At 49.4% G+C, this 21,087-nt stretch overlaps 1 protein-coding gene across 1 annotated transcript in view; it reads left to right on the forward strand.

Annotated features, from left to right (window-relative positions):
* The window catches only part of CTNNBL1 (catenin beta like 1), a 38,212-nt gene extending 21,563 nt beyond the window's left edge, over window positions 1-16,649 (forward strand). Inside the window, exons 11-16 of the mRNA XM_072350035.1 lie at window positions 91-272; window positions 3,819-3,916; window positions 5,006-5,086; window positions 10,902-11,039; window positions 11,685-11,757; window positions 16,397-16,649. Coding sequence (XP_072206136.1) covers window positions 91-272; window positions 3,819-3,916; window positions 5,006-5,086; window positions 10,902-11,039; window positions 11,685-11,757; window positions 16,397-16,485 — 661 coding nt within the window. The 3' untranslated portion in view covers window positions 16,486-16,649. The remainder of the gene's footprint in view (window positions 1-90; window positions 273-3,818; window positions 3,917-5,005; window positions 5,087-10,901; window positions 11,040-11,684; window positions 11,758-16,396) is intronic.
* Window positions 16,650-21,087: the final 4,438 nt, after the last annotated feature.

Below are 21,087 nucleotides of genomic sequence, written 5' to 3' on the forward strand. Positions count from 1 at the left end.
TCCCTTTTCATGCCTTCTCTTTGAAGTAGTGCAGTCCAAAGCTCCTCACGTCCCTGAGAAGTTTAAGTTGCACCTTTTTTTTTCCCATAGAGAAAAGAAGATTTCCCGCAGCAGTGCCTTGAAGGTGCTGGATCATGCCATGATCGGACCCGAGGGCACAGACAACTGCCACAAATTCGTTGACATTCTTGGCCTGAGAACCATCTTCCCACTCTTCATGAAGTCACCCAAGAAGATCAAGAAGGTTGGAACCACTGAAAAAGAGCATGAAGGTAGGTCTGTGTGCCAGCCCCGTCGCAGCTCCTGCAGCTCCCAGCCCCATGCAGCCTGCCTGTTCACTGCTGCAGTGCTGGCTGCTGATGACACACTTGCCCTGCTTGTTTGGGTATCAGCAGTTCCTGGCAATTCCATTTCATGTGCTGTTAATAAGTTATTTTACTCCTGTAGGGTCTGTTGTTTGAAGCTCTTAACTCTTTGATGCAAAACTCTTTTGAAAAGAGTAATGAGGCAACTACAAATGTCACCTCAAAAGCAGTGTTTTTGTGGCTCTGGGCACTGAAGTGTGACTCGATGAACATCAAGCATTGCAGAAATAAACTGCATGCTTTTGAAGTAGCTTTTTTTCTATTCCTTTTTTTTTTTTTCCCCCTTCTCTCTCCTGGAAAATTCTGTTTTAACAGAAATGTGCTCTGGAATATTACTGCGAGACCCTGTGAATCTGGGGTCAGAGCCAGCCCGCTCCTGGTAACAGTGCCATTTCCATTTTGTTAATACTTGACTACTTTTTGGAAGAAGCTGTAAATACTTTCAGTGATGCTTGAGATGTCGTGCCTGTTCATTACTCCTCCTGGTTCTGTAAGAGATGAATACTGTCAAAAGCTCATGAGCTGTGAGTGGGTCTCAGGCTTGCCCAGTATCCATCCTTAACTGCTGCAGCAAGCCATGGGAAAGGGGCTGGGAAACAGCAACAAAAAGGGAGCTCTGAACCCAGGCACCATGTCAGTGCAGTTAGAATCAGACACTCAGTGTCCCCAGGAGGAGAGGTGGGGGTGGAAGCCCCCTGCTGCCCTGCCACGTGGAGCTTGTTGCAGCCGCAGAGCTGGGGCAGGTTGTGCAGGCTGCAGAGGGTGGTTCCTTCCTGGCAGGCAGGATGGTGAGGAGAAGTGACAGATTCAGCAAGAGGCTGTTTTCTTCTTGAAAGATGTGCCAGTGGTGAGCTGGTAACAGTACATTTGTTTTGGAGCACCAGCATCAGAAAGTTGCTAACATTACATTAACGAGGGTAATGGCTTGGCAAGGCAGCTCCTGGAAGGCAGCGCTGAGGGGATGGTTCTGTGGTTGCATTTAAGTGATGGAGGCTGGGGGTGCTTTGAAATCTTCATCTGTAGCTAGAATATGGGCTGCTGAGTAGTGAGATCTGGACCTGCAGTCTGCATCACTGACTTAACTTGTCATTTTGCTTCATCTGCAGATGACATCCACATGCAGCACTGGCTGCTGTGAGCATCAGGTAGCAGCTTAGGGAGCCCTAAAGGGATCGGAATAGTTCCCTAGAGGGGCCTATTTCTGTAATAGAAAAAAGCAAATCTGCCTTTGGGAAAATGGGGTTATCTGTGCAAATGGCCTTCACGTCACTCATCCGTTCACTAATATTCAGAAGGAATGGTGGGCGTTCATAGATTGAATTTCAAAATGAGTCTTATTAAAATAAACTCTCAAATGCTGTGGTGCCAAGTCTGGTGTTTTTTGTAAGAGTAAGACTGATCTTCTTCTGCTGGGATAGCATTCGTGTACGTGTCAGCGTGTCTGATGAAGAAGCATTCCCTTAGAGGATTAGCTGGGATCGTTTTGTAGTGGAGACATTGGTGGTTACTACAAAGCGGCTCTGAGGGATCAGCACCGTGTGCAGCACAGCAGGGCTGTGTTGGGATGTGGGCACCCTGAGGTCAGAGGCTCCCCTGGTCTGCATGGGCTCTGAGTAATTCTTCAGGTGCATTTGGGGGTGGGATTTGAAGCAATGCTTCTGTATTGAAGATTTTGGAATGCAGATGATGTGGTATTGAATGCTGTGTTTCAAAACTGCTCACAGAGCTGAGGGTCAGCGTATTTCAGCTGTCCATAAAGGCAGAAGGATTTGGGGCTCTGGATCCGACAGTTGGCTTGGAAAAGTCCAAGTGCTGGATTCCAACTTGACATTCTTGAGCAGACTCGGCGAGCTAAAAATAGAGAGCACCAATTCCTTCTGAATTAGAGAGGCTGTGGCGAAGCAATCAGAGCTTGTTTGATGGGGCTGCGTGTTCTGCTCTTTCTCTATACAGTTATTGCAGTCTAGTTTTGCTCACTTGGAGAGTCTAATGAACTATAAAAGGATGTTTGTTCAATTCATCTTAATTTAAATGCTTTCTCTTGACTGAGATGTCAGTTTTACTTAGGAATACTTAATTTGATAACCTGAGAAATTAGTTCAGCCAATTTCCAAATGAGAATTCCTATCTCTGTGGGGTTTTTTTGCCCGTTCACCCTCCAGCAGAAAGGAAGCCTCCCTTGGAGCCTGTCAGCTGCATACAGCCTTTAGAAACAACAGCAGCAGAACCTTTTCCTTAGTCAGTATGCTCTTACTCTTCTGTGACATGCATTGAAAGTTGGCAAAGCCCTTGGAATGAATACCTGCATAGATAAGTTCCCTGGGCATGAAGAACTGAAAGGGCAGCAACAGAACAGCAACCTGATAGCGAACGTCATTGGTGAAAGACCTTCAGTCAGAAGGCAGGAGGCATCTTTGTTTGATGGTCTTCAGAAATGAACACCCAGGATGGGCATCAGTCTGCTTAAACAGACCTTGATTGTGCCAATTTGTTACTTATGCTACATCAGCCCTTCCAAACAGGACGGGAATCTGTTATTTGGATGAGCCACAATGCTGAGTGCAGAGTTCTGTGTGCGTTAGTTAAAGTTAACATTCTTTGTTACTAGAAATCACAAAAATGAGCTTTTCTCAGTCATTGGAGTTTTGTCCTACACGAAGCGTTGTGGTCTGATTGCAGTTCGCTGGGCTCTGTGTTTGGGGTTGGATCTTTCCAGACCCCACTTGCAGATTTGTAACATCACTATTTCATGCCACTGTCAATGTTTTCAAGTAAGATTTTGCTTTGCAAAACATTTTGGGATACCTAGAGGGCTTCTCCTTAAAAATGTGAGTTAGGGCATGTGAAAGCAGGTAAGCCTGCAGGATGCTCCAGCATTTGAGCAGCACATCCTGGTTCTGCAGTAATGCTGTGAGGAACTGGAACACCAGCAGAGCATGGGAGTGGGAACTCCTGCAGCTTCATGGCAGTGCTGTGCAGCCTCCACCTATGCAAGAGCTCAGGGTCACCCCTGGCACTGCCATAGCTCCAGAATGGGTGCATTGAGCCACCTGTGGCAGAGCTCTGGAACTGTCAGTGGCAAAAAATCCCTGAGGTCCTGCTTAGATTATATGTAGGTGGTGCTCTTGGGTTGCACACTAGCCTGGGTGTTTGCACCGATGCAGAATCTGTGCTCTATGTAAGTCACTTTTTCCAGGGTGGCTGCAGAAGCAGTGCAGCACGGCTGGGGAGGCCTTCCTGGCTTGCTTGTGATGGATGGGAGCTGCCCACGCACCCCACGAACACAGTTTGCTGCTTGCACTGCTGCACTGCTCCCTCTCACTGTGCTGGAAAGGAAACCCAGCTCATCAAGGCTACGTGTGGGAGTGGTAGTAGTAAATTTGATGGCATGTTACAGAGAAAATAAGTTCCTACTTCTGATCTCAGCATGCAATTTTCATTTTGTTTCTCTAGAACATGTCTGCTCCATCCTGGCCTCCCTCCTACGAAACCTGAGAGGGCAGCAGAGGACGCGGCTGCTGAATAAATTTACAGAGAATGACAGTGAGAAGGTGAGCGAGTGTGCTGCTGTGTGCTGCAGCTGATGGGCAGCAGTGCTGGGGGGGAGCCTGGTAAGGCCAAATGCCTGCAGACACGTGCCGAGTTACTAAAAAGCAGTCCCTGCTCCTGCTCGTGAAGGCCTGTACATTCATGTGCCATTATTCTCTTGTTCATGTTGTTGCCTGCAAACTGGAGACCTGGCAGTGCCTCTAGTGCATGGCCTCCTGCATCATAAGCACTCTTGTTTCCGGGTGCATGTGGATCTAGGAGTTCCCAGTGCTGTGCTGTGCCTCTTTGCTGAGGGCTGACCCTGTAACATGTTGTGCTGCCCTTGATGGTACCAGGGAAGCAGGGAAAGGTGCCTGTTTAATCTAGTGAAGCTCTTTTGTAGGAGCTCCAATAGTACACGCTTAGCATTCTCCATTCCTCTTCTAAAAATGCGTTGCTTTGGTGGCGTTTAGTCTGGGAAATTCTTTCCAAAATATTTACATGATAGTGGATGGATCAAATAGCTGTGGAACAGTAACAGCAGCTTTTGCAAACCAGTAGCTCTCAGGGGATTTGTAAATTCCACCACTGGGGAAATGCCGGTTCTTCTGTATTTCTCATCAGTATGTTTTGAAGGTGTTTTTTTTCATAACTCATTCTACCAATTGCAGAAAATTTCCTGTCGCTAGAAAGGGTTTCAGCTGCCTGATACAGAGAGCAGGAGAGCCAGAGTGTCTCATGTATTTAACAGAAGTTTGACAATTAGATTCATTATAGACAGAAAAGTTTGTTTAAGCTGGAGAGCTGGAGAAGCAGAACATGGGGGAGAGAGAGAGAGAAAGAGAGTCAGGAACATGTCTGTTTGCTTCCTTTTAGCTGGAGCTGATGAGGCTGTATTGTGATATGGAATTACATTCAGATGCTCACAGACTCAGCATGCTCATCTGTCCAGCACTTGTAGCAGCCTTCCAGTGCATTCCTTCCTGTGAGTGACAGAATTACCTGTTATTTTGCAAAGACTGCAGCTGGGAGGAAAACAGCATAGCATTAAGGATAAGATGATTGCACTGTTCTTTTTCTCTTGCTTAGGTCTATCTCTTCTGCCCTTGCAGGTTGATAGGCTGATGGAATTGTATTTTAAGTACCTGGATGCAATGCAGGCAGCTGATAAGAAGATTGATGGAGAGAAACACGTATGTATTGCATAAGTTGTACTACCACATGTCTTTGATGCTTCTGCACTGGCACAGCACTGCACAGAGCTGCTGATCTCCCAGCTGCCCTCCCAAACTCATCCCCATCCTGTTACCCCTCAGCTCTTACTGCCCCCCCTCCAGCTTCTGGTTCCCTCAGATGAGATGGGCCGGGTACTCACTCACAGCAGTGCTGATGGCCATGTCTCAGAGTGAATTTTACTAGGAGGGCTTAAGTCTGTGCTTTGGTGTGCCGTCACTTTTACTTGGCTGAAATGTTGCTTGTTTTGGCAGATGGAGAGTAAGTGAAATGCAGAGAGACAATTACATTGTGATGTGCGAGGATTCCTACCCTGGTTTGCAGGGTTCTGATTGCCTGCAAGGAAGCCTCTATTTCGATTAGCTAGATGAGGCCAGAGCCAAAGTCTGGTGCTCTGTGAGCACACCAGCAGCGAATCGTTTTGAATGACACGAGCTTGGGTACTGCACAGTACTTTCTTGGAACTGAGTCTGGAACAGACTTTGTGAAAGAGGACGAGCTGTCGGAGTCAGGAAGCAGCTTGCAGAGCTGTTAGCGAGCTTGGCACGCTTCCCACAAGATTATCTGTATCAGCACAGAGGAGGGCATGAGATTGATTAGTGCTGACGGAGATAATCACCGCAGCGCCGTCCCTGTGTGGGCACTTGGTGTGCCCCGGCTGCAGCCCCCAGCAGCTTCGCAGACAGCCATCCCCACACTGCCAAGGCTGCTGCTCTGGGCACCAGCAGACATGCTGGGGGGGCGCTGGAGCTCGGCAGCAAAAGGCAGAGGGCAGAGAGATGAATGGAGCTGCTGCTGCCAGCGTCTGGGCTCCATATGGACAGCTGCAGCCTCGCAAACGGACAGTGGCCTGAAGACAAACGGCCTTTACCCTCTTCTGCTATCCCTCCGCTCTCCATTCATCCACCTCAAAAAAGAAGGAATTATTTATTCTCTGTGTTTCGATGTCGGTGTGTGGCTTTTAGAACTCAAAAAGCAGAGCTAATTTTTCCTTTTTCTGGCTAAAATCTCAGTTTTTGGGCAGCTATTGTATAGAGCTCTTAAAGGCAGCACGCAGAAGCCAGCATGTGTGTGCCCTGTACCCAAGCAGGTCCTGAAGTTGGCTGCAGATGTTAACACCTGTAGCAAACAGCCAGCACAGAGCAGGGGGTCTGGGTTGAAGGGAGCTGTTTGGATGTGAGGCAGCTTGTGTAGAAGCCATATGATTAGTAGTAATAATAATTCAGTCATGTTTAGTGGTACACAGGAGCAGACAAAACATAAGCACTCAGGTTTTCCTCCTGTATCCAGAAGCCAGTATGCTTTTGCCCTGCTGTAGGGCTCTGCGGGCTGGCCTGGCTGCAATAAATGGATCTCAGTTCTTCACTCCTATTAGTGCTAGTAATAGGATTTGGCAGAAACATCCCATATGTGCTTTGACCTTCTGCAATATATTTCAACAGAAAATATCAAAGTGTTGTACTGAGATTTACTCGGGCTGCATGTCACCCCCTGAGAAGCAGATTTGTACTCCGCATGTGAAGGACGTTGGTTTTTCAAAGCAGTGTTCAGAGCCTGGTGGTAAAGATTAGGAGGCTGGGCTGGACTAGACTGGAAATGTGTCCAGTTCCAATCCCAGTCATCTGTAAGCACCACTGATGGTATTCAGCGTGTCACCAAGCTACTAGTTTTACTTGTATCCCCACTCCACAGCTGGGATATAAAATGTTTTGCTATTTCTCAGAGTAGTTGTGAGATTAAATGCCCTAAAATATGTGCACTGTATTGTGTTTGTGTTCTGGTGACAGGTCCATAAACTTGAATTACATCCAGTGCTATCGTCACATATCCCACAGCTCCACTTTTCCCCAAACGAAGCAATTCCCAGCAGATCTAACATCCTCTTCTATTCCAGCATGGAACAGAGCCACGAGGTGTCTTTCAAAGTTTGTTATTATTGTTAGAGCTGTTAGAGCAGGGAGTGCATCAGCACAAATGTTCTCTGGGCTCAACGACGCACAGGTCCCCGGTGACAGAGAAATGCCAAAGCAGCATTAGGTTTTTATTGTCATTATTATTCTGTTCTATATGTACGGGCAGGGTAGTAAACAGCAGGTGAATAAGCTGCTCTCTGAATAGTACAGAATAAGGTCTATCTAAATATTACCTGATAACTCTTATCCTTTGTAAGACAATAACATAAAGCACCAGGAACTTAGAATCACTCTGTTCTGGTAGCTGCTGGTGAACTCCTTCATCAGAAGGGGTCAGAAATGCATCTGCTCTGCTTTGTGTGCCTTCCAATTGTGGTTGGAGCCCAGGGTTTCAGAGTGTATTAATGGTTATTTGCAGTCATTATGAAGTACATTTCTGCTTTCCGAAAATAAATTGCTTTTATTTTTTTCTCCCCTAACATCCTGAGTGGGGTTAGAATATTGGGCACAGTGTTTATACGATGCTGAGCTTCACTTCTCACTAGGAATGCTCCTGGGGTTGTGGATTTCTTTGGTTTTCAGCATTCTAAAATGGTCAGTGGGAAACGGTCTGCTGAGATTTGAAGAGGTTCCAGTGGATTCCTCAGGCAGAAGCCATCGTTCTGCTCATCAGCCCAGGGAGCTGTCTGCCTCTGATAGGATTTATGGGCTGCTTTAGAGTTTGTAGTTGTTGCTCATGAATCATTGAAGTGGATGTGTGAACACAGTCCTGCGGAAGCTGTGCTTTGTCACTTGGGGGGCTTTTTGACCTTCCTCTTGCAATTGAGGACACTGTTTGTACTCCAGAATCCTGGAATACGGATCCTTTCCTGCCCCAAAGGAAAAAAAAGACACAATGAGATTTTACAGATTCATCCTATCCAGAGGAGAGAGAGAGAGAGAAAGAGAGATTTGAGCCTGATGGACAGAGTATCCTGGTGTAAGTCTTGCATTACAAGAAGTGGAAACCTGATTATACAAAGAATGATTGAAGGTATCATACCTGGAGTTTTATCTTCAGTAGTGCAGCCGGCATAAGAAGCTCCTGCCCTTGCAGTTCTCTTCCCTTTCTTTCAGTGATCTGGTTTATAGCTCAGCCCTTCAGACTGCCAGTGAAGGCGTGGGAATTGCTGAGAGTAGGAGGGAGGGGAGGAATTTTTTAAGCCAGCTTTTTCTGAATAACAGTTGTTATAAAACTGCACCATGAATCTGGACAACGAAACAGAACACGGACCAGCAGGAGAGCATCCCTTCACCTCCTGTCACCTGGCTGTTTGTTTCCGTGGGATCTGTTCAGAAGTGATCAGAGAAGATAATGCCACGATTAGCCTAATTGCTATGAGAAGGATTGCTTTGCTCCGAGCAAAGTCTGCTCTCAGCCTTGCTGAGGAATGGTGGGTGTTACGTGAGGAAGGAAGAGGATGCAGAGAATGCTTTGGGCCCTGATGTGGTGGCTGCGTGGAGCAGATGTGATCCCTGGTGTAGCAGCGGCCGATCCATTCTATCTTCAGTTTTTGAGTCTTTACCTGACACCCTGAGGCCTGTCAGTCCTGCCTCATTAGTGCGAGAGAAGCTCATTTTAGCTTCACAGAAGCCCATCTCATTGCTGTCTTCTCCCATCAGCAAGGGGCATCTCAGCACATATTGCTGGCAGATTAGAAATGGCATCTGAGTGCTCATTTGGAGGTTAGCGACTTGACAGCTTTGAAAGAGAGACAAAGTGGAAAGGTGGCTATTTGGTACTGTACGGAGGCAGATTAGCATTTAAAGGCTGTTGGTGGGTTTTTATTGTTTTTAATAGTAAAAAAGGATGTGGAAAAAAAAAACACCTAAAATTGTACCTGTCTTCTAATTCGTATCTGCTTAATTCACCGGTACGAAATAATTTTGCTTCTCTGTCGAGAGGGGCTCTTAAGGCTGCTGCCTTCCCTGCGCAATCAAGTCGACAGTTGCCTGGATTCTGCTCCTGTGATCACCATGTTGGGATCAGAATACAGAGCAGAAATGGCCTTTGTTTCCTGCTCTGGCAATTCAGAATCCTTGTTGCCTGTTGGTGTTTTTCTGTTTGGGAATGTAGTGCTGTTGAGAAGAGCAGCCATTAAACCTGTGTGCACTGAGAGCATAAGCAGTAGTTTTGGGAGTGAGAGCCTTGTCCTTTTCCTTGAACGGGGTTTTTGGGTATTTTATTGAATAGCTGCCTACCTCTGGCTTGCCAGACTCAACATTCTTCAGCTTTACAGCCCAGATTTGACCAGATTCGTTCAGTTTGGCATTGATGTAGGATGAGAAAAGTTGCTGCTTGCACAATATTGGATTTCTTTTCTGGCAGGAGCTTGCCTGCAGGCTTTACCCAGTCATGCCCATGCCTGTGATTTTGAGAGTCTGGAGTAAATGGCAGTTATGCAGATGCTGGAGTTGAGGCATCCTGAGGTGTAGCCCATGCAGTTGGCTTTACAGCACTGCTTGCAACCTAAACTTACCTCGTTCTCTCATTGGCAAACTGGGTTCCTTAGGAGGAACGGGAGGAAAGCATTTCATCACCTGTGCTTTCTGTTGTCAGTTTTGGGAGGCAGCAATAAACAGCTCGAAGTCACTGAATCAGATCTGTGTATGGTGAGTGCTCACTGTGCTGTCCAGCGTGCAGGGTTCATCTTCTTCTTGTGCCTGAAAGGCTCTCCCTGTGATTAGACAAAAGGGTTTGGTTTGATGAAACAAGAAGATCTGGTGGCTGAAATCAGCTTTGGTGCTGATGACCTTGTGAGTGTGTTTGCCTGGAGCATGTGTGTGTGAAGGAAGCGCTCTGTGAGCGTTCCAGGTACAGTGCTCTCATCGGTGATGGCTCTAATGAGAAAATATTGCTCTGCTTGTGCGTGCCCACCTGCCAGCCTGCTGCATAATAAATCACGCGGGCTGCAGCGAGCTCGCAGGGTGTGACAAGCTGCTTCCCTTATCTAAAGGCAAAAACAAAAAACAAAGCCCTGAAATGCAAAAGGTCATGTGTGCCATCAGCGATTGCACTGTTGGTCACTGAGAAAAGTCAGGGTGGGCTCACCCTGTGACGTGGAGGGGCCCCTCTCTGCAGGGGGCTGCTCAGGGCTCATTGCTGGGTTGCTTTGCTGCTGTTGTGAACCAGCAAGTGTTCTGAGCCAGGAGGACGGAGCAGCCTTCTGCATTCTGCCTTTGGGCTCTGCATGGGCCTCTAGCAAAGCACCCCATGTGCAGGGAAAGGAAGAACCGTGCCATGGAAGCAGAGCTCTTCTGCTGGTTGCAGATGGAGCCTCAGCCCCATTGCTCTGCCCAGCCAATGGCTTTGGAAGAGAATGGCTGCAAGTCCTGAGACTGCACTCGTGCAGAAGTCGAGCCCTGGTTTCTTATTCAGCAGTCAGTGATGAAGTTCGGAGGCCGGCAGGGCTTTGAGCTGCTGGAGTCATGTTCTGCACTGCTGAACAGCTCCCTCAGATGGCCAGCAAAAGAGCACGGGTTTTGTTCCACCTCGACAAAGAATTGGTTTGTTTCCTATTCACAGCCTCCGATCTCTCGGTTTAGAAACGTAACTTCTGTGCTGCAATTAAGATGTTAGTTTGCAGATGGACACCCTTCACACCAGCAGGGGCAAAACCGTGCTCAACATTGAGTGAAATGTTCTGTGGATTTAAATACATTATCAAAAGAAGTATTTCTTTGGTAAGAAATGTCTGGGTGTTAATGTTTGGGGAGAACAGAGCTGTTCTTAAGAAACTGCAGCTATCACCAGCATTTCACCACGAGTAATGGGAAGATCTCTGAGACAGCCTTGACCCCTTTTCTCTGCACTGCTTTCCAGGACATGGTGCGCCGAGGAGAGATAATAGATGATGACATGGAAGACGAATTCTATCTCCGCCGCCTGGATGCTGGTCTCTTTGTTCTACAGCTCATTTCCTACATCATGGCAGAAATCTGTAATGCCAATGTTCCCCAGGTAAAGCTATACACAGAGCTAGTGCATCACCGTGTTTCCATCCGTGAGACAATATTGCAAATATTGCCATGGTTGCATGATATGATAATGAAAAACATTGCAAATATGGCATGATACAAGCAAGACTATCCTTGCAAATATTGCCTCTTAGTCTTTTCTTAATTCCTTTTTTTGGGGAGGAATCCTGCTTGTTGCCCTGTGTCCGTGCAGCTCCATGAAGTTACAGCAGTTAGGAGGGCGGTGGTGGGTACAGGAGCTGGTGGTCATCACTGAGTTCATGCAGACTGCCATGAGCAAGGTCACAGCTAGAAACTGGAAGGCCCTGTTTATACCACTGCTGGGAGTGCTGAAAGGGGGGGTCTCTCTTGGAAGCCTTCTCAGACACAAATTGCAGATGGGGGCTCACCTCTGTGAAATACTGCATCTTTTTCTGGCATGTGTGTGTTGGGGTTTGTGACTGTATTTTGTGGTTGCTTGTATGTGTGCCATATACCTTCCTGAATGCTTTAAGTGCTCTGGGACTGTGGGCTAGCAGGGCAGAACTGGGTTTTGTGGTTCTTGTGGTTTCCACTCAAAAAGAGCAGAAAAAGGGGGGTTGTGCACGGCTTTATGTTCTGATGAAGATTCCTTCTCTTTCCCGATCAGATTCGTCAGAGAGTCCATCAGATTCTGAACATGAGAGGCAGCTCCATTAAAATTGTTCGGCACATACTGAAGGGTGAGTTGAGATATTCCCGTGCATGTTTCATTCTGTACCAGGGTCAGTTTGGTCATCGCTTTGTAGGATGAACCTTCACACGTCATTCTCCCTGACTTCAGAAGCATCTCTGAGCAGCAGTTACGTTGTGAGATCTGACCAGGGCTGAAATCCCTGATAAGAGGCAAGCCTTGCCTTGGAGTTAGGATGCTTGCTGTTGTCTGCTGTCATGTCACGCTACAGCACTTCATGCTGCTGTCAGCTGCAGACTGACTGGCCCACACTAGAATACTAGAGTAAATATTTAAGGGAAGTGTGTATGCATGCTAGAGGAAAGAATAGTGGAGTCGCATCTTTCATTAACATGGCCCTGCTCTTTACCATCTGCACCATATTGGTATCCGTGGTGTATTTGTCTTGTTCTTAGTGTCAGATTAATATGGATTACAGCATTAAAGTATCCTCTGTAGCATTAAAATGTAGCTGTTGTGACTTGCAGTCCTGATTCTAAAGTACTGCTTGTTATTTTGAATGCTTATGTTGAATTAGAGCGGTGCTTATTTGAGCTGTGCCTCTCACATGTCGCCTGCTGTCCTTCAGCAGAAGCAGGCAGTTAGACTGAGTGGGAAGGGACAGGGCTTGGGGCTCTCACTGCAGCCCAGCCTGAGCTGCCAGCACTGATCCATCGCCCCTGGGAGTGCCTCTGCTTGTGTAGCTGAGGTCTGTGCTCCTGAGAGGCCGTGCAGGTCTTGGAGAGGAGGATTTCTCTCATGAAGAGAAGGGAAAGTTGTCAGCATCCTTGGGGCTCTGGGCCTGGGGCTGTGTTGTTTAATGTCTCTGCTTTCTTTGGGAATAGCAACCAGGTATAAAAAAAGAGTGATTTTTTGACAGCATGAGATTACCTGGCGCTACAGGTAAGCTCTTTGGCCCTTATCCTTCCCCAGAAAGTTCAAGCAATATTTGATAATTCCTGCCTCCAAATGCCCATTTGCACCTTAGAATGTGGTCCATTTCTACTTCCATACATGACTTAGGCCACGGGTACTTGAGAGCCTTACCTGCACTGCACCTCCTGTTCCAGCACACATCGTGTTCCCCGCTGTGTGTTGGTTCACATGCTGACTGGGGGCAGCTGCACGAACACTTCATCCAGTTCCTTCTCTCACAGACAGTGACTTGCATTGTGAAACTTGTGTAATGGTTTTATCATGCCTGCCGAGCTGCTTAGAGAAAGTACAGATTGTACAGCAGTGTCAGCAGGGATGTGTTCGCTTCCTAAAGAGACCTTAAATGGCATGTTCATAATAGGAGTGATGGGTGCAGTGTTTGGGGCTTTCTCTTCAGCTCATCCCCAGCTGTCACACTTGGCAGTGCTTGAGATTTGTGCCGTCACAGTTGTTGGTAACTTCAGAAATGAACTTCTTGGTGGGTCCATAGGAAGCACAGGGCTGGAGTGCCTGAAGGCTCCTGCCAGCCAGGGGTTGCACAGAGCTCGTGTGCCACCTTTACTGGTGTGACATTTAGATTTCAGTAGTAGTTATACCCCTGTTGACAAGTACCTTGTCAGCAAAGATGGGGCTGTAACTGAACTTACACCACAGACAAAGCCCTGCCTTTCCAGAAGGGCCGATCCATTGGACACAGCTTGGCTGGGGGCCCTGAGCACATCCTGCTGGGATGCTGAGCAGCTTCTGGAACTGAAACGGAGGAGGCTCTGTTCTAAACAAGTGAGATGCTGGGAGCCCTTCCCGTTGGCTGAAGCATTCCTGAGCTGGTTTGCAGCTTGCTCTCAGGACAGATGAGGGCCGGTTTATTTTTACTTTTTGTTCGGTGTTTTGCTCCCGTTCAGGTTTTATTTTCTGTTTTTTGCATACTAATTAGGTGCTTGGTTTTTAGTTTGATTTTATGGCCTACATATTCTCCATGTTTCTCTGGCAACCTGACAGCTGATGGATCCCCTGGGGTTGCTCAGAATTACTTATGATGCAGGCGAGGAAGCAGGACTGTTTCCTTACGGTAGGACTTCCAGGGGGAGGAGCGGGCAGAGAGTGCTGGAGGCTCATTAGCTGCACTCCTGCAGGCTGACCACTTGCCCTGCAGTTTCTTTCCCTTGAAGATCAGCATTCCTGCAGTGGGACAGTTAGCTCATCCTCTGGAGATGTGGCTGAGCAGTGCATGCTGTGGCTGGAAGGAGTGCTTGGGGGCAGGGAGCAGCCTCTGCAAACCCTCTGGGGGTTATGGAGTGCTGAGCCAACCTGTTAGCATGTGTAACCAACAAGGGGTGGCAGGGATGTTGTAAGGACGATGCTAAATTTGGCCTGTGGTCCCTCTGTATGTGCAGGCTTTATGGCTTCCAATATCCATTACAAGCTTCAATATTTCCTTATTGATTTTTACTGTTCTGTAACCATTGTATTTTGTCTAATGAAGCAGAAACCGATCTCAGGTCCTTTCCCTCTGTGTAGCTACAGCAATGTGTAAGCTCTGTTTAACTGTAGGCAAAGGGAGCTGATGTCTGATTTTTGCTGTCTCACTGAAGTGGTGAAATTTTAAATAAGCAAGTAAATAAAGAAAATCTGAGTGGTGATGCTTTTTAAGTCCAGTTCTGAGAGCTTTATCTGCTCTTTTCAAATGAGTATTAACCACTGTTGGTACCCCAATAACAGCCTGCCCTGGGAGTCGCTGGTCCTGTGAAACCAGAATGCTCGGGAGGAAAAATGCAGAGCTTCTGGAGGAGGCAAAGGGAATCTGAGTCCTGCTTTTGTCTGCCTCACTGGGGCAGCAGCAGAGCACGGATTTGGGGGGCACACAGCAGCCCCATTGCCAGATGTCTGGTGGCTGTTGCTCTGAAGGCAGCCACCCCGCCACCAGGAGCAGCCAGGCCACCAGGCAGCCACACCATCCCTGCTGCAACCCAGTGCTCAGCCACCACGAGCAGCAGCAGCAGCAGCAGCAGCCAGGAAAGCGTTGCCCTTGGGCTGCAATAAACAAAGGCAGTTGTGGCTGCTGCATCTGTTTGGGAGGCACTTACTGTGACAAAGCACAGAACGGCCTCTCCTCGTTTGTGGACACTGCCTGTTCCTCCTGGGGGTATTGTGTGACACAAAGCACTCTGATACTGCCCGAAGGGGACTGGAGAGCCTGAGCTGAGCACTCACATCCATCTCATAGGCTCTAACCCTGTGCCACGCTGGAGTTCAGCTCCCACCTGCACTGTGCAGCAGCACCTTGCCCCTGGGTTGCCCTGCAGGCAGCTCAGCAGGTGGCTGCAGGGAGCACAGCCAGGAGCTTGCTGCTACCTTCATTAGTGGGATGGAGAGCTGCTCCTTCACCTGGAGGGGAGTTCCCTGCATTCACCCCCTTCTCCAGGACTGAGAGGAAGCAGGATTCACCTGCAGCAAGCTGTAGTGCTACTGCCTGCTCTTGTTACAGGTACTGTAGCAGTTGATAAATATTAAAAGAACTTCTTCCTGAGGCGCTGGCAAAGAATTCTGCTTTTTGTATGTGGAGAGAGAGAGAGAGAGAGAGAGAGAGCACACATGAGGGAAGTCTCCCACATCAGCTAACTTCTCCCTGTCCTCACTCCTTTCAGTGCTCCTATAATAAAGGCTTTGATAAAGCTCAGAGGCATGTAGCAGTGCTGAACGTATAAATATTAAAGCAAACTTTCTACAGCAACTTACCATTCAGATGCTGAATGCAAGCTGTTCTGTTTGTTTAGGAAGAAGGGAAAGAATGAGAGAAGGCGGAGGCTGGAAAACACCATCTAACCAGGCAGGCTGCTCCGGATTCACTGAGATTTGGGCTGATGCTTTTTATTTTTTACAGCTCCAAACCTGCTTTTCATTTTCTTCTTTTTAAGCCATCCTTGTATACGTAGGTTCTGGTGACAGAAAGGAGCCAAGCTGGTGAGGGGGGTGAGAGCTACGAGCTTTAGGTGGATCTTGGGAGAGAGCTGCAGGGGAATTCCTGTTGTATTGTGTTTGGCCATGTGGACTGGCAAAGCCTCCAGCAGGGTCTAGCTGAAGGCAAGGAGTTTGCTTTGTAGTTGAGTCTTAACTGGTGTGTTTCCTTCCATAGGGTTAAAGATGCTCATAGGTTGGGGAATTGGTCTCCTTTGGACCAGCTTTACGAAACTCCTCCTTCAGGTTGCTTGGAAAATGGACACGTTAAACCTAAAGTTAGGGAAGTTTGACCAATGTGTAAGAGCTCCTCTCTGACCTCGTTGGGGATACCTGGTGTCAGAGGGGACCAGATCTGTGCTGGGCTTCTTGGGCTGAAAGCAGCCAGCTCTGCAGCTCTGCACTTCCAAGTGCTGGTGTCTGCTCCTTCTGGGATGGTGGGACATGGGATGGCCTCACGGTCTGGCCCTGTGGAACACTGCGTGTCCCAGTGCTGCTGTCTGCTCCTGCTGCTGAGTGATGGGAGCATCATGTTCCTGTTTAAGTCTCTCTTTGCTACAGAAGTTCTAATGAGGGCTGGCGGATGCTTGTCAGGCAAAGCTTTAACCCTGGAGATGGGGAAAGAAAATCATCAGTGCTCCTTGCATGAGTTCCCATTTGGTTGTTTGCAGTGCACACAGATTCCCACAGGAGAAGTTGGCCATTGCTGGCTGCTGTATCACTCACAGCCTGTGTTTGTGCTGCTTTCTCTCCTGCAGAGTATGCAGAGAACATCGGGGATGGGAAGAACCAGGAGTTCCGTGAGAGCGAGCAGAAGCGGATCATGGACCTGCTGGAGAACTTCTGAGGCCTCAGGGCTGAGCTGTGTGGTTTCCAACACGATGCAGCGCAGTTTCTCCTCCTGCTGCTCTTCTCTTCCAGCCTTGATTGCACGATAAAAGTGATGTTTCTATGAAACTATTCTAAACGAGATGTTGGAGATATTAAAGATTAGTTTGCTTTTTTTATTTATTTATTTCCCTGTTCATTATGTAAGGAGTCTGCTGTAGTTGGATTACAGCTGCTTGCCTTGCTGTAGGGTAGCTCAGGACGTTGTTGAAGTCAGACTGCTGTGATCAGAGCATGAAGGACCACAACCATGTGCTTGTTAAGGGTAAGGAGCGTGGTACCCATCCAGGGCGCTGGGAGCTGTGCCGGTGTGAGATGGGGAGGTTGAGGGGTTGGCTCTGTGTGCAGTTTGGCTGCTCCTCAGTGGGCTACCAGAGCACAGACCAGGAGCAGCAGCCCCTGTGCTTCAGCTGTATGCGTTCTATAGGAAGTCAGCGTTCTGAGTCTGGAAGTGGGAGTCTGACTTCTTACAGCAGCATCGGGTTCCCCAGCAGAAACTGCAAAGCCCTACCAGCACCGTGCAGGGGGAGCTGCAGGAGGACCAAGTGCTCTGACTGCGATTGCAGTAAGCAGCCCACAGCTCAATGTTGTGTCGTTGCCCTTCTGCCCTTGCAGTGTAATCCCAGACGTTGCCCGTTGGCTCCCACCGCTTCCCCGAGCAGCAGCTCCCAGCTGGGATGAGAAGTGGCTGAGATGATTTTCCTGCATCCTTTTTTTTTTTTCCCCTTTCCCTTCTGCTAAAGTTAATGACTGTCATCACAAAACATCGCTGCTCCAGCAAGCTGGGCCCTGCCTAATTTAGAGAGATTTGCATGCTGGCAGCATTCATTTTTTATCTCCAATAAAAATGCATTGTCAGGGAAGCTTAAAGGCTGCCTTCAATCACGACTGTAGCAGGCACTGCTGGCCCGGGTGGCATCAAATGCTGTTATTCAGGGGATCAGCATGGAAATAGTGGCTTCAGCAGCCACGGGGAGCTGCAAAACACATTTTTGGTGCAGGACTTGTTTGAATTCCTCATTTCTTTTCCTTTCCTTATTTTTTACAACCATTTTCACCCCTTGCCCCTTCCTTAAAAAGGGTTTTTTGTTTCCTTCTACCTTTTAGCTGTCTTTAGTTTCTGACTTTGCACGACTCCTGGAATTCCTCCCTCCCGTGCAGGTTGTGTGTGGCTGAGCTGCTGTGTTCCCTGCTGGAAGACACTCCACGGCCCTCGAGTCATTGAACCACCACACCTGAAAGGCAGAGGAGAAGGGAAGGGAGGTGAGGAGAGGCAGAACAGTGGGGGGGACTTAGCGAATGTGAAGCAATGTGTGGAGTAAGTAGGGGACGTACCTGGGGCAAAAAAAGAGCGAGGAGCACTTGGAAATAGTACTAGAAGGTGCCTGAGTGTGAGATGAGGCTTTGGGGTTTGCTTTTGGTTTGGATCTAAGCACGCTGTGAAGTGCCATCCCTCTATGTCTGCCCACGTCAGCCCTGCTCACAGGGCTGTGCAGCAGCGTGGCTGCCTCCCCCCTCACTGCTCTGCTGGGGTTCTGCTTTCAGAAAATCCATTTCCCTCCCCTTTATTGTTTTCCATTCCAGATGCATTAGCTGCGTTACTTAATATGGAGGCTGGACTGGAAATAATTCCCTGCTCTAATGGCTGGGCTGCCAGCTCTCCGGCACTGCTGCAGGAAGTGAAGCTGCCGTGGTGTTCCTGCTTTATAAGGCAGCATTTCTGTCATTGCTATTTTCCCCCTTCTTTGCCATTTGTTAACTCCTCAATCTGCTCCACCTGAGCCTCTTGGTCTCTGGGTGGTTCACAGGAGGGGGTCAGTGTGACCTGTCGGGTTTCTACAGAGCAGGCAATGAATTATTCTCTATCTCTGTAGTGTTTTAGAGGCACGGACCCCCTGCATATGCATTTGGACACTGCTGGGCAGTCCCTGTGTCCTGACTTCTTGCTTTGCTGCTTGGAACCCCAATCATGTGCAAGGCCCATGGAAGGCAAAAACCCCACTCATGGACTGGGGCTGGGCTGGCTCACAGTGGGGAGCTGGGCAGGGGATGGAGGTAGCAGAGCATGAGTGCAGAGAGCCCCATCTGCACCACGCCTCTCATTGGGCCGTGTTTTCTTGTCTCTGATTGTAAACAGATTTGACTAAAGAGGTAAATTAGAAGTTAATTAGAAAGAACATGATTGATGAGGCACTCTGCAAGTTTCCTACCGCCCCGTCCGTGCTCAGGAAGGAAGGAAAGGAGATGAGGGATTCTGCAGCAGCGCCTTCACCCCCCTGCTCCCAGCAGTGGCACCAAGCCCCAGCCCAGGGCCCTCAGCTCCCCCTAGGGCTGCAGTGTCCGCCCTCAGCCCTGCTTCTCCCCCTGGACTCCATATGGTGGGTGAGGTGAACGCAAAGCAGGGCTGAGGAATATCTCCTAACATCCCGGTGGAGAGAACCAGGAGACTCTGAATTGAAGAGACGCTGTCAGAAGTGGGCAGTGAACCTTCAGCAGCGCGAGTAAAAGGCACTTAAGATTATATTTCATTTGTCTTTAGCTCTTTTTATCTCAGCTGGGTGAAGTCCTAAGGGAGGGGGAAAGGGTGTTTTGTTTCACCCTCCACGTTTAATGCTTCGGTCCTTACAGCAGTGGTTTGGAAGTGGGGAGCACTGCAGCAATGATTGACACCTGTGACAGCCCTGCTCCGCACTGGGAACCCACGGTGGCTCTGCAGAGGAGGAAAGGAGGAGATCATGGGCTGGAAATGAGCGTGAAAGTGATCATTCTTTCCAAGTAATTTTCTTCTGTGTTGGATACCTGGGTAATGCTGGCTGCTGTGGGGCTCCTCCTGGGGTGGGGGCTATGGGATAAGGGCAGGGCTGAGGGCTGTGTCCTGTGTGTCCCCTTTAACATCCGCACTCCTCCAGCACGTTGCTGTCACTGCAGCTTATTGCCTCCCGGGTGATTTGTGGAGGAGAAGGTTGTAATTTGGGATGTTGGTGGCATTGTTTTCCTGCAGCGCACACAGACCTTTGCAAATAATCTAATAATGCAGGGATGTCAAACTTCAGCAGCGGAAAGGAATCCTTTTATACAAGGACTGTCAAGTCTCCAAGCGAGCAGCAGCGCCGCGCTCGCTATCGATGCTGAGGGCGTTTGCTCTGCCCAGCACGGAGACGAACAGCCCCATCTCCTCCCCTCAGTGGGGCTGAGCCCCCACTTGGGGGGCACCCCTCCTCGTGCTCTTCTTCTTTGCTCCTGTCTGTGCACGATGTGGGGCAGCGCCTGCCCGGTGCTGCAGCAGTGCTGGTGGATGGCACCCGTTGCCGGGCTGGGTGATGGTGCCGTGCTGAGCAGAACCAACGGCGTATGCAAAACGAAACGGCGAGCGGAAAGGCTGTGCAGGAACGGAGATAAGAAACGCTTCATCCTCCAGAGCGAGGCCCTGGGCGTGCTCCTCTGAAGCAGGAGCCCTGCGCGGGTGCCGCCTGCGTCGGAGGATCAGCGTGGGCAGATAAGGGCTCTTTGTGCCGCGCTCCCCACCAGGCAGCAGCCGGCTTTGCTCCGGGCTGCGGTGTGAGCGGCCATCCCCGGTGTGTGGGGCGCAGTGGGGCTGCACGGCAGCGATAGCAGCGATAGCAGCCAGCAGCTGCTCCAGCCCTGATCGCTGGTGAATTAAAATCGAGGAGGAAAATGAAACCTTCCACGTGTGCACGAGATACGAGGGCGCACGGCTCTTGCACACAGCCGCCTTATTGTCAGCTCCTCATCCCACTGCAGCTGCAGGAATCAGCTGGAACTGGGGCTTCATTTGCCTCTGCATGCGGAGACATTCCCAGCTCCGGGAGAAATCGATGCTCTTTTTGCTTCCTCGGGGCATGATTTAAGTGTGTGTGATGACAGGAGGGGGGTCAGTAGGTGGCCTTGGCTGTGCTGGGGGTGCCAGGACAGCTGCATCCCGTGGCTCTCCTGGGGTGGATCGGTGCTGTATGGAGCTGTGGGGACAGCGCTGAGACCTGGCAGGGATTGAGGCGGGTCCCTTGGTGGGTTTGTGTGTATGAGCCCCCAGCACAGTACACTGAGCCCCCCCCCATCCACGCAGCACCCGCCGCCCCGGCCCATCCATCACCGCGCTCTCTCCCTCCTTCCCCCCACGTGTAACTCTAGAGGGAGTAATGAAGTCGAGCAGAGATCAATGCTGGCTGCTCTGCTCTTCCGTGGGCTTTATTTTGCCATGCGGGAAGCACCGCAGAGCACTGAACTTTTTGTTCCCCAACCTCTCCTTTCTGGTGATGGCTGAGCGGCTCCGTGTGTCCCCTGAGCCCTCCGTGTAGGGCCGGGATGGGAAAACCAGCCCCGGTGCTTCCCGAGGGTTCCTACGAGAAACCGAGGGGTGTTTGTTTGTGTTTCCATTGCGTTTTCAAGCCCAACGTAAAGAAGCTCCTTGCAGGCAGCAGCTGCGGTCTCGGTGCAGAGAACACCTGAGATGGGCTGATTAATCGGGAGAGGAAACATCCTTCAGACGGCTCCACATTCCCCTCCATCCCCCCCGAGCGGTGCCGGGCCGAGATTGCCGGGC

The sequence above is a fragment of the Excalfactoria chinensis genome, chromosome 15 (assembly GCF_039878825.1).
Source record: "Excalfactoria chinensis isolate bCotChi1 chromosome 15, bCotChi1.hap2, whole genome shotgun sequence".
NCBI lineage: Eukaryota > Metazoa > Chordata > Aves > Galliformes > Phasianidae > Excalfactoria > Excalfactoria chinensis.